At 37.0% G+C, this 13,347-nt stretch overlaps 1 protein-coding gene and 1 pseudogene across 1 annotated transcript; one reads left to right on the top strand and one right to left on the bottom strand.

Moving 5' to 3' along the window:
* The window catches only part of LOC148739503 (uncharacterized), a 52,702-nt pseudogene that overhangs the window by 29,544 nt on the left and 9,811 nt on the right, over positions 1-13,347 (bottom strand).
* LOC111333880 (uncharacterized) lies at positions 4,464-11,942 on the top strand. The gene is made up of 6 exons (XM_022939514.2): positions 4,464-4,598; positions 4,712-4,992; positions 6,671-6,785; positions 8,840-8,959; positions 9,757-9,978; positions 10,838-11,942. The coding sequence occupies exons 1-6, from the start codon at positions 4,517-4,519 to the stop codon at positions 11,152-11,154; spliced, it is 1,137 nt and encodes a 378-aa protein (XP_022795249.2). The 5' UTR covers positions 4,464-4,516; the 3' UTR covers positions 11,155-11,942.

Genomic DNA, 13,347 nt, shown 5'->3' with positions numbered 1-13,347 from the left:
GACCTAATTAGAACACTAACATTCAATTATGTAGGGGTTAGGAATTTGATAAAACGACACATCAATTGAATTCGAGACTGTATGAAAAGGAAGAATAACAATAAATATTAGCACAAAATACAATTTCATCATCATTATCTTTTACATTAAGTTCTCGTCATCGGCTGCACACGCTGGAAGCTTCGGCTTGAAATTCAGGGCCAGTTTAGATACTAATCGAAGCTTTAAAAGCTGAAGGTACGAATAAGGTGAAAGATGAGAAGAAGCGTTTTAATCGAGAACGCAATAACCTGCAGAACAGACATAATTTTGGTAAGTAAAATCAAATATAACCGGCGAAAATGCAACGTTAACTCGCCCTAATAAGATGCCTACCGTGTAGGCTAGCAATAACATTTCACGCGTTTCTTGTTTTCGCCCGTTTATTTTGCTTTCATTTAGGGGGGAATGTACAACAAACCTGATTTCACATTTATGAATTGCATTAATATACCATGCCTTTTGAGAATGTTTGTGCCAAGCCAAACAATATTGAGCGACTGGATTATGCAGGTGCACTTGGCTTTGTTAGATCGTTTGAGAAAGTTATTATACGCTTTTTCATCTTAACGCATTTTACACACTAATCATCTACAAACCGTACTCATGTCGTATAATTGTTTCCTTTCAGTCAAATAAAAAAAACTGATATTTTCTAAAGCAACCGAGCTTTTTCAGTAAAGATAATAACTTTAATACACCCATGGATTGGTGCTATCATACCATGCGCGTTAACAATTTAACGTCTCATACCTCGCAAGGTACTAGAAAGAATACTTCCTATACATATTTTTTTTTCGTTTAATTTAGAGGGGCATAGCCTTCAGCATAGCTTTTTCAGTGACGAAATCATTTACCTGTGATAGGTAATAAAAACGCCCGACCTTTTCTAAAAGAGGTCTCAGTCAAGAATCCTCAGACAACTTGCGGCTGATGTTGATGGTGGAAGAAACGTTTTCCTATTTAAACATCTGCAAGATCAATGCATATTTTTGTTTCCCATTCAAAAACAGCTACAGTTACGCTTATTTAAGCAAACGAAGAGGCCTGATTTCAACATAAATAGCACTGTATCCCGGCACGAAATAGTTATTGATTCTATTCACTTCCTGCTACCTGTTTTGTTCCCTCATAATCATCGTTGATATCAATTTTTATTGTACTTCTTACATTATTACTTAGGTAAATATAAATTTTGGTGAGAAACAAAACATGACATAACTACAATTTTTACAAGTGATAAAGTTACCTTAGCCATAGATTGCTGTGTAATAATTGGATACATGAATAAAGCTGTCAAACAGTAATAATCAAGACTCTGATTTTACTTATACAAAGTAGACTCCTTTGACACAGTTAGTGGAAGTCACTATTTACGAGATTCTTTCTCTGAAAATTAAGTTTAATCTTTACTAATGCGAATGAAGGTATGGACACGGAGAAAGAAGGTTAACTTATCACCTTATGAAAACCCTTTCATTTTCTTAAACCTTTTTTAAATCCAACGGTGAAAAACATTTAAAATGTCCGTTCAATGACATAGCAATATACTAATCTCCTGCAAGTGTTTATTTAACATCTAAAAATTGTCACTTGTCTACATGCATGAACTAACTGAGAACCTTTAAATGGCTAAATACCTTCCACACCAGGTGCGACCTCAAAAATCACACCGTGGTCATCATAAAAAATGACCAGTACTTGTTTGGAGGATACACTGATATTTCTTGGGGTAAATTAAACTTTCATATATTTCAGCGAAAACCGGATTATTAACCTTAATATAAAATAAGTAAATAAGTGAATAGAACTTTCGTATAACACATTTTCGAGACTTTCCAGTTACCAACGTTGACAAGAGGGGAGGGTAGAAATTTCTTCAACGATTGAAAAAGCTGGTTTTATATTATTTCAAAACTTAAATACTATTTTCTATGTTTACATTGGTTGGAGAATGATGACTCAGAAAAGCATCCTGTCACAACCGTGGGACAAAGAGAAAATTAAGAATTCCCAAGAAGAATCTATCGTGAGACCTTCGGACTCCGCGCGTGCACACCAGTGCAGTTCAACTAAGACACAGAGACTACGATGAGATCACTCGGTTCGCATGTGACACAAATCCCGCATAATGCTAGAATCAGCAATATAGAAATTCTCTTCAGTGTGAGTTAACTGAGAAGGAGGGCTGGATTCACCATTTATCGTATTCTATTTGTGGATTTACACATGCTGCATTTCAAATCAAAAAGACGTCTCGATAATGTGCACGTTCTTTTTCTTTAGGCTCTACAAATGGTCCTGCCATCACTTCCAATGCGTTTATATTTTCTTTACGGAACAAAGAGGAGCTTTATCCATTTAAGAGCATGGTGCTGCGGCCGGAATATGCCACTGATAGCTATTTTGATTAAAGTCCAACATTCGGAAATGGCTGGGACACTTACATACCGGATAATGCCAACAGCAACAGCAATTCATATGCTGATTTTGCCACTGATCGCTTCTACGAGTCACCAATAGGTGACAAAATCTAAATACAATCTTGAGTGGGACACAAAACTTCTCGTCTGATGACTGGGAGGTATTTTATCTTAGTTAAAATACCTTTTCATCAACACCACTGCCATCGAAAACGATTCACTGGAATTTGATCCAATTGGCCATGAGAACTACTCCAGAAAGACTCTTTGCATCCTACCGCGTGTTACTTTCAATAGAGCTAGAGCAGTTGTCTGTTAGTCTCGGCGCTTTTTATTTACTGTCCTATTAGATCATCGAGAATGCTTCTACTTATCTGCACCGAGAAATTTAGAGTACTACTAGTAACTACAATTCAACTTGCTGAGGGATAAATTAAGAATATGCTTTGCAAATACTAGAATAGTTATAGCTTGGCTAGGCTGCATCTCGTGTGCTTCTTTTTTGTTCCTGCCACATTTTGACGTCATCTGTGATTTATAACTAAACAGATGCAAGACAAAATGGAATCTGTTTGTTAATTTGAACGCATTCAATTGTAAAATAGTACAAAGTCTGAAGAAGATCTTCTGTTGTTTTAGGCAACTCGCACAGCTGATATTACCTATTTCATCCATAATAAATTATCTCTGATTTCACAATGATGGTCACTTCTATTTGTTTTTGTTGCTTTAGACGTAACTAACCTGTTCCACAAATTGACAGGAAAATCCGTTGAAGATGAGATACAGTCAAGGCACCCTTCATCAACCTATAGCTAGATCAACCCCAATTTTCTGCCAGGAAACTGGCGCCTTAGTGTAATACTACTTGCAGTCTTCTCTCTGACTAGCACTGCTCAAGGCAGTCAACTTATTCGAGAGCAAAGTAAAGCTAGTAATGAAGTCATGATTTCAGGCTAGTTGTTTTTATTAATGCAAATTTCCCCCTTCTTTCACTACTTGGCTATTCTTCTGTTCTTGGAAATTGTTTTTTTTTTTTTTTTATGATTAATTGGTAATAAGACTTCATATCGTCCAATTCGGTTTTGTGATCATACTCGTGATATACAAATCGGACGATCGCGCAGCGGTTGTACGATTTTGTTATCACGAGTATGATTAGAGACCGAATTGGACTCCACTCAGTCCTATTATCATTACTAATGATAGCAATAATAGTAACAGAAATAGTGATAACAATATCAATGGAAAAAAAATGCGGACGTTTTATCTATAAAGATGATAGCAATAATTACAGATTCTTAGCGATGATAAGCGCCCCGCGCTAATTTCGTTTCTAAGCAAAAGTGTAATTTATTATCATTTATTATAAAATTAATATAAGCTGATAAGAAGGATCTAGCTAGTGATCTACTAAGAGTACTAGAATCAAATTAAGTAGGGGCCAAAGATTTTATCAAACATAACATTATTTGTATTCAGCACTGAATGTTGAGGAAGGGATAACAATAAACAATCATTAGCATTATCACTCAGTTTAATTATTAGTCGGATCACTCTTTAGGAGGCCTACCCTAGTTCTGCTATTATTCGAAACAGCTGAAGGTACGAAAAAGGATGTCGAAAAAAGCGGTTTAATCAGGCAGCGCAATGACAACTGATGCTTCTCTTGTTTTACCCCATAAACACGTATGCAGTATTTCAACATACAACATCTTTTACGAATTTTTTTTGCGAAGCTATATGAAATAATGTTGGGTTACTGGATTATGCAGGTGCAGTTAGCTTTGTTAAACCGCTTACCAAAGATAATATATGCTTTTTGGTCTCATGGAGACAGGTGCTCAATTAACTTACTTCGAACGACAATAACCTAGAAACAGTACTCGCGTCATCTAATTGCATTTCCTTCTATTCAAATAGCAACAAATATTTTCAATCAATCTTCTTAAATTTCCTCATTAGGAAATATTATAGCTTTAATTCAGCCATTCGGTTAGCGCTGTCATACCGTGTATATAAGTTAACAATTCAACATCGCGGAGAAAGAAGATATGGAACTCGGCGGTCAACTGAGACTTGGAAAATGTTTGCCTTTACTGGTTTGCCTTTTTGGTTATCTTCATACTTTGCAGGGTACTGCAAAGCTTATTTTCTGCGATAATTTCGTAATTTGCGATGACAATAGCGTTTAGCAGAGCTAGGTCAACGGAAGTTCCTAAAATCGTCCTTAACCTTTTCTTTCCTAGGTCTCAATCGAGGTTCCTCAGAAGACGCGTTGTTGATGATGATGGTAAAAGAAACTTTTTCTTACTTAAAGATCGACAGCATCAGTTCATTGCAAGTTGAAGACGGCGATGAATGTGGGTTTGCCTGTGCAAACAACCCAAAGTGCTTTTCATACAACTTGGAGGCAAGTATCTCCGTGAAAGGTACACGCCTGTGTGAGTTACTTCCATCAGACATGTACAACAATTCGGATAAATTTATCAAAAAAGACGGATGTCGATTTCATCATTACAGTATTTGGGTAAGTCATCTGGTTCAATATTATTCATAATTGTTCGTGATGTAGGAGAAATTCCCCAAGGGAAAATATTTGCTTAATGAAGTCGAAAAGTTGTTGTCGAAACCATGCTGTATTGCGAAACCATACACGCTTAAAATTATATCTTACATTTCTTTTCCATTGAAATAAGTTTATATATTTATTGAAGGAAGAAAACTCAACCTTTTTTTGCACTTTATTGGACAGGATTCTGATACCGTCAACACCGGTTAGTTCTTCTGCTTATAAAGATGGAAATACGATCTTACAATATATTTTATTTCTCATTTGACGATAAAAAATCTTATTCCCCTGGCTACGTAGATAGCAGTGCTAGTCGAGGCCGGCTAGTAAAAGAAGAGAAAAAGAAAAAAGTAAAAAAAGAGGAAAAGAATTAAAAATTTGTCAAAATGGTATATAAAAATAGAGCTTAAAACTGTTAGGACCTTATCTCATTGCTGTCTCATATATTATCATATATCACCAGAAATTTAGTTATAACATTTACAGAATGTTATGGTTGGCAATTTGACAAGTTTCCTGCGATAGAATTCCGAATTAATTGAGACGAAATATGGCTAAACTGAGATCATAAGTTTGCTTGCTGCTTAATTAGCGACTTACGTGGTAAAATAATTTGTATATCATATCATCCTCAACGCTTTACATGGTTAATTAATTTTCGATATCTTATCCATCTAAACGCTTAACTAATAATTCCATGATTCGGCTTTTGTTGGGAATACGATGATTTGGCAGAAGAATACATTCACTCCTAAATAGTAAAAAATTAGAATGAAACATCGAGCAAAGAAAAAACAAACACCAAAAAAAAATAAAAAGTCGCCAAAAACAATTTATTATTCAGACTCTCAACTCAATGCATATCTCGTCTTTGTTTATCTAAATAAGGTATTTTTCTAAGCATTTCTGTGGGACTATTGTCCAACTTTGTTACCTAGAAAATACGATGCAGCTAAGCGTTGTACTTTATGGGGAACTCGAAAAAGACAAAATTTCAATGATGCGTTATATTTCTTTTCCGTCCCTGATAAACTTCCTGTACGGTGAAAATACTTGAAATATTTAATGAAGCAACTACTTTGTTGTGTGCGTGTGTTTGTTTGCGTATACGCAAGCGTTTTTTTGAGGACATACTTACTTTGTATTTAACATCTGTCAGTTCTTCTGCTTATTTACACAGGAAATAAACTATTTTAAACAGAAGTTATAAAAAATTAGAAAGGGACGAAAACTACTGCGAAACTAGCTAATTTCTGTTTAATAAAACGTGGTTGCTGACAGTTTAATCAGTGACGGCAGGTATAGGGCATTACAGTCTATTTCTTCCGCCTTTGATATTCTAAGAAGTACAAAGGCTGGATCTTCGATTGAAGGGTAACTCTGCATAAAAGCTACCGATTGGTTCTTTTTTTAATGGGTGAAGTCCTTGCGAGTGGTTCTTTTTTTAATGGGTGACCCACCATTCAGTAATATTTTTTAAACCACATCGGTTGAGTTTGAAGTTCTGCTTGATATCTATTTTACATTAGCTTGGCATGGTCTGTGGTTACCTTTATTAACTTAGCTAAGTCATTAGTTAAGAGGCCTGGTCTTTGATCTGTTTCTCACTCTTTGTTTTCCACTGTTTCCTTCTTAGTCCCCATGCATCAGTGGACCTTGCCAAAACGGTGGGACATGTCTGCCTCAGTACGATACTAAAAGTTATGTATGTGTCTGCGCCCTCGGATTTACGGGGAAAGATTGCCAAACAAGTAAGTTTACCAGAGAGGAATCAGTGTCCAGTTACAATTGTTTTGTACATGCATCTCAAAGTCTTAGACATGCATACGGAACAACAGAAAAGAAGATCTTGTTAAGGCTTGCTGTTTTCAATTGTGGCCTCCAGAGAGGTGCGAATATTTCGACAACAAGATACTAAGAGGCTGCCTCTCTTATTTCCACCCGGTCAATTTAATTTCGCGTCAAAAATAATTTTGACTGAAACTCTGTCAACTGGAAAGACTCTACTCAGGAAATAACTAAACTACATTTGATTTGATTCGAAATAATTTTCTGACTGCATTAAGGCCATCATTATTTCCCCTGTCTGTAGACCGTCGCAACGTCACGAGAATTGAAAAATAGGCATATTTTGTAACATTGTAAAATTTTTGATTCCCAAAGCTAAGCCAAGAAATTTATATTAGATTGCTTAAAAACCTTTGTTTTTTTCCAAGAAAGTTAGAATTTGCCCTCTCGATATATCTGAAAAGGCGAATTTTAACATATTCTGACCCCTATAAATCGCCATCGGCTGATGGCCGTAAATAGCCTCGATTTAAACATTAAGTCTTGGGATTTGCGACCTGATTGACCATTCTCTCCTTTTTAACTGTTAATTTTAGACCTTGATGAGTAAACATATACAAAAACCCCTGTACGTGTTCGTCTTTTCAAAAGTTATGAGCGTTTAAATCAGCACATGTACAAACATTTGCAATGGTTAATGCGGACCTCTGTGAAAGTAGCATCACTGCCGTGCACGGTAGGACGATCGTTCAGCTGCAAATTCCAAATTTTAGCCCTCAAACTTCGACTTCAATGCCTGATTCTTGAAGAAAATGCAGCTGTAATCTAAAGTTTCGGCAGGACATTAAACGCGAAATATGGTTTTTAGTTACGAGTTTAGTTTGCAACAACGAGTTAGAGAAGAGTGTCGACAGATGCCACTTAAGTCTGGAGTTACTTACTGGAGTTTTAAGTTCACCCCTTTGAGGAGAGAGGAATGTCTGAAACTTAACATAAACCCAAGATGCGTTGAAGGTGAGTTGTATTTATGACGAGATCTGCTCTAAGAGTTCGATTTTGGCGTAGGCGAAAAAATCGCAAGTGCTCGTACATGTGCTGATTCAAACGCTCATAACTTTTGAAAAGTCGAAAACGTACAGGGGTTTTAGCATGTATTTTCCTATAAAGGTATAAACTTAACGGCTGTGTAGGGAAGAGTTGTCAATCAGGTCCCAAATCCCAAAACTTAACGTCCAAAGCAAGGCTATTTACGGCCATCGGCCGGTGGCGATTTATAGCTAAAGAGGGACAGAATATGTTAAAAATCGCCTTTTCAGATGTATTGAGAGGGAAATTATAACTTTCTTGGCAAGCAAGAAGGGTTTTTAAGAAAACTAATATAAATTTCGTGGCTTAACTATGCGAATAAAATATTTTACAACGTTACAAAATATGCCAATTTTTCAGTTCGCGAGACGTTCCGACAGTCCCTACGGAGTGGGGAAATAATGATGGCTCCTAATGCAGTCAGAAAATTATTTCGAGTCATCCCAAGTCTAACTGAGTTTTTTCCTAAGTAAAGTCTTTTAGTTGACAGAGTTTCAGGCAAAATTATTTTTGACGCGAAATTAACCGGGTAGAAATAAGAGAAGACAGCTTTTTGAATGTGTCGATAGATTTAATCTTGTCTTTTATCAGTAGTTTTCGAAAAGCTTTGGACAGATGTCCAACGCTACTTAACGACTGAAAACCACGTTTGCCTATGAGCTTCAACATTTCACTGATCCTTTCCAAGATAACAGGACCTTCACTTCCAACAAAACAAAATGATGCGTTTGTTGGCGTACGCACAGCACTCAGAAGCAAAGGCGTCCTCACAGACTTTTTTTTCTCGTTTTAGACCACTCAGAGACTCTCTGCAGTGTCGTGGGCTACGTAACTCTTACCGCAATGCTAATAACAAGAAGGAATTTTCTAGGACGCGAGCCGCACAAAAGTCATTTTGTAACTTGTCAATTTTTTTATGCCTTTTATAAAGATATTGATGACTGCAGGAATGATCCATGTCTGAATAAAGGAACTTGCATTGATCAAGTCAGTGGCTTTGACTGCCGCTGTCTATTTGGATTTGCTGGTCCTCGCTGTGAAAATGTATCAGGTAAAGTTTACGCAACTATTTAAAAGATAGCTAGAGGTGTGTGTGTGTGTGTGTGTGTGTGTGTGTGTGTGTGTGTGTGTGTGTGTGTGTATGTGTAGGGGGGGGGTTGGGGTTATAACGCTGTGAAACAGTGGGAGCGATTTTGTGCCAGCAGGAGGTGGGACGCTTTCAAAAGAATTATCGCTTCATTATACTTTACCCAAAACTTAGATTGATCCAACTTTCTGACTTATCCTTAACATATTGTCAGTCAGTCGAACAGTTAAATCAGGACATTTGCTGGTTTTGCTAACGTCTGTCGGTTCAATTTTTCATTCCACTAATTTATTCATGTTTTTCTCGTTGCCATGCTCCCACCAATAACGTAGCTCCATTTTCTGCCTTTAAAAGCACACACAACCCACAATTCCTCTATTCGCTCCGACGAAGGGCTAACGCTCGAAACGTCAGCTTTTGTAATCATTACGGTGGCCAATTTACCATTTCAACTTTGTTGATATATCCAAACTATTATGTTTCGTCTCTGTTTTCTATCATTCTTGTGACGCGTTTTTAATCAGCTCGAGAGAATAGTACCATATAATTATGTTTTCAGAGAATGGAAATTTTAAAATGATCATTAATTATTATTATAACCGTTAAATTGTCTTTGCTTTGGTTTGTCTGATAGCTTTCATAACCTTTCGGGATAAGTAAAATTGCAATCTTCACCCCGATCATCATGGCCGAAAACTCTATTTGTGTGCGGATGACCGTTCATAATCTTCACAATGTGACATCGTTGCTATTCTTCACAGGTATTTCATTATTGGCGGGCAGCGCAAACTTCCTCGGCAACCTATCATATTTTCTGGAGCCTGCTGTGGGAAACACTTCACGATGGCTGCTATGCTACCGTGCCTCCACGCACGGCTGGGCTGTAGCAAGCTTCCACAGCAGATGCGACCATTTAAATCACACCGTGACCATCATCAAAAATGACCAGTACGTGTTTGGAGGATACACTGATATACCTTGGGGTAAATATAACTTTCATCTAACTTATTTTCGAGGCTTTCCCATTAACAACATTGACAAGAGGAGAAGGTAGAACTTTTTTCAACAATTAAAAAAGCTGGCTTTGCATCATTTCAAAACTTAAATACCTTTTTAAATGTGTACTTGATTATGAGCATGATGACTCAGAAAAGTGTCCTGTCACGAGCTTGGAAAAAAGAGAAAATTAAGAATTCCCAAGAAGAATCTATCGTGAGACCTTCGGACTACGCACTCCAGTGCTGTTCAACTGAGACACAGAGACTACGATGAGATCACTCGGTTCTCATGTGACACGAATCTTGCATAATGCTAGAATCAGCAATATAGAAATCCTCTAGTAAGTTAACTGAGAAGGAGGGCTGGATGGGAAAACATTTGGCTGGAAGTCACGACGTTCGGACCCTGTTGCTTAAGGGCCGCATGTTCTTTTTGTTTGTTTAAATTTTTTTCAAGAACAGAGTCAGCGTGTGGCTAAGCGGGTCATGTGAAAATTTTTCATATCAGTTGAATTTATCAATCGATCGATCAATGCACACAAATAATGAATTTTTTTTTATCATTATTCGTTACAAAATGAATGGAATTGAAATCGAAAACAAAAGAAATCGCAGGCGGATAGATCTCAATTCTGTCTTGAATTTCACAGATTAATAAAAGTTTTCTTCTTTTCCTTCCGCTTGTGGAAAAACGCTGATAACCATTTTTTTTCCAGTTTTACTTGTCATTTTATTCCGAAATTAAGATTTACCATTTGTCATTTGTCTATTAAATTAATAGGTCTACACATGTATTTTCAAATCGTAAAAACGTCGCAATAATGTGCACGCTTTTGTTCTTCAGACTCTGTAAGTGGTCCTGCCACCACTTCCAATGCGTTTATATTTTCCCTACGGAACAAGGAGGAGCTTCGTCCATTTAAGAGCATGGTGCTGTTGTCGCAACATGCCATTTGCAGCCGTTATAATTACGGTCCAACATTCGGAAATGGCTGGGACATTTATATATCGAATAATGCCAACAGCAACAACAATTCATATGCTGATTTTGCATCTGATGGCTACTACGAGACACCAAAAGGAGTACAAGATCTAACCACAATCTTGGCAGGTTCTCTTTACTTCTCACCTGATGACTGGGAGGTGTTTTATCTTGGTTGAAATACCTTTTCGTCAACACCGCTGCCATCAAAAACGATTTACGAGACTGGGATTTCATTGGCCATGAAAACCACCCCACAAAGACTCTTTATATCCTACTGTGTTACTTTCAATAGAACTATAACAGTTATCTGTTAGTCTCAGCACTTTTTATTTACCGTTCTATAGCTCATCGCGAAAGCTTCTACTTATCTGCGCCCAGCGAATGTAGAGTTCTACTTGTAACTACAATTCAACTTACTGAGGGATAAATTAAGGATATGCTTTGCAAATACTAAAATAATTATAGTCTAGCTAGGCTGTATCTCGTGTGCCTCTGTTTTGTTCTTACTGCATTTTGACCTCGTCCATCATTTATAGCTAAACAGATGCAAGACGAAATGGTCTCTATTTGTTAATTTGATGACATTCAGTTGTAAAATAGTATGAAGTGTAAAGAGGATCTTTTGTTGTTTCAGGCAACTCGCACGGCTGATTTTAACTATTTTATCCATATTAAATTAAAGTGGATTATTAAATTAAAAATGGATTAAAGTAAAGGCAGTTTCTGCCTTTACTCTAATCCATTTCCGTTATTTTCGCAACGAGAAAATGACAAAATCCATTCTTTAAATAATTTGACAAGATGAAGAATAAACTAAAAATGTTATCGTTTTTTTCACTGCGCGCTGGCAAGTTTCCATTACCAATAATAAGAGTCCCTCGCCATTTATCCTGATATGCACCGCAAATGCGGCGTAACACCTTATTCGAATGAAAACATTTAGAAATAAACTTCTGTTATGATGTATCTTCAGAAATTATCTTTCGTTCTCGACGAATTGTCTCGTAAGTGTCAGTGAAAACACCCTGACAATTCTTGTTTGTTGGCACTGATTTATTTTCATAGCAGGGGAAAGAAAAAAAAAATGTTGGAAAACCGAGAGCTCAGTGCTGATTTAGCGAGGTCTTTGGCTCTTATCATGAGTGACAGTTGGACTGCGTTGCCCACATGAACAAAAGGCCCAGTTTGAAATGAAAAAACACTGTTAAATAACTTTTACGCTGTGGGTAAATATTTTACAGCATTCCCTTTCCGGCCCTTTTGGCGGCTGTGAAATGGAAAGAAAGAAAGCTTTTTTTTAAGGATGTCAAGTACATTTTTTGTAACAGACTTGTTTATTTCAACATTTCGAAATTTGAAGAAGATAACACAAACCGAAACAAAACATCACCAAACAAAACAAAGGCTCGAAGAAGAAGGAAAGTAAAAATTAAAAAAAAAAGAGGAGAAAAGAAATTACTGTGTGAAATTTATATCAAATAAGATTGAGATAGGAAAATTAAATTTATGTGATACCTTTGTTCTTTCCAATTGTTATACAGTTAGAAAAGTGGCTGTAGAAAATGAGTTTCAGTGGCGAAGTGGTAATAAAGGTAGAATGTGAAACATGTAACATCATGGTGGTAAATGATATCAGGGTAGAGGCTGATAGTTTCGAAAGAAACTGTTTGGGGCTGCGTCGGTGGGAGTAACGAAATAATTTGGATATATCAACAAAGTTGAAATGGTAAATTGGCCACCGTAACGACTACAAAAGCTGACGTTTCGAGCGTTAGCCCTTCATCGGAGCGAATAGAGGAATTGTGGGTTTGTGTGCTATTAAAGGCAGAAAATGGAGCTACGTTATTGGTGGGAACATGGCAACGAGAAAATCATGAATAAATTAGTGGAATGAAAAGCGTTCGTTGATCCCTGTGGGATTTAGACTGCCAGTTTGAAAGATGAGCTTTTGTTCAAGATGTTTACGGCTTTCCGTGCTACCTAAATGTAAGGAAAGACCGCAGATTGCCATATATTGGGTGAAACGTGACAGTGAATGATCGACATTCAGCACTACAAGCGTCGCATAAGGAAGATTCCGACCGCATTCCATTCACTCTCACGTTTCACCCTCACAACCACTCAGTTAAATCCATCATTCTTAAAAACTTTAAATTACTTCAAAACGATCCAGAGACAAGCACTATCTTTTCGCAGCCTCCGCTCATTTCACTCAAACGCGACAAAAACATAGGCAATTTTTTGGTCAGAAGTTCTTTACAGACTAATGACCAACCAGGCACTTTTAAATGCGCTCGTGCACGATGCAAGACGTGTCCTTTCATTCACAACACTGATAAAATATCGGGACCTAAATGATCCATTAAGAT

The sequence above is a fragment of the Stylophora pistillata genome, chromosome 2 (assembly GCF_964205215.1).
Source record: "Stylophora pistillata chromosome 2, jaStyPist1.2, whole genome shotgun sequence".
Classification (NCBI taxonomy): Eukaryota; Metazoa; Cnidaria; class Anthozoa; order Scleractinia; family Pocilloporidae; genus Stylophora; species Stylophora pistillata.
This window is presented reverse-complemented; position numbering and strand designations above follow the sequence as displayed.

Coding starts and splice junctions, on each gene's coding strand:
- LOC111333880 (XM_022939514.2), top strand. CDS start 4,517: ATGGAACTCGGCGGTCAACTGAGACTTGGAAAATGTTTGCCTTTACTG. Junction 6,786..8,839: donor GGGGAAAGATTGCCAAACAA/GTAAGTTTACCA, acceptor CCTTTTATAAAG/ATATTGATGACTGCAGGAAT. Junction 8,960..9,756: donor TCGCTGTGAAAATGTATCAG/GTAAAGTTTACG, acceptor TATTCTTCACAG/GTATTTCATTATTGGCGGGC.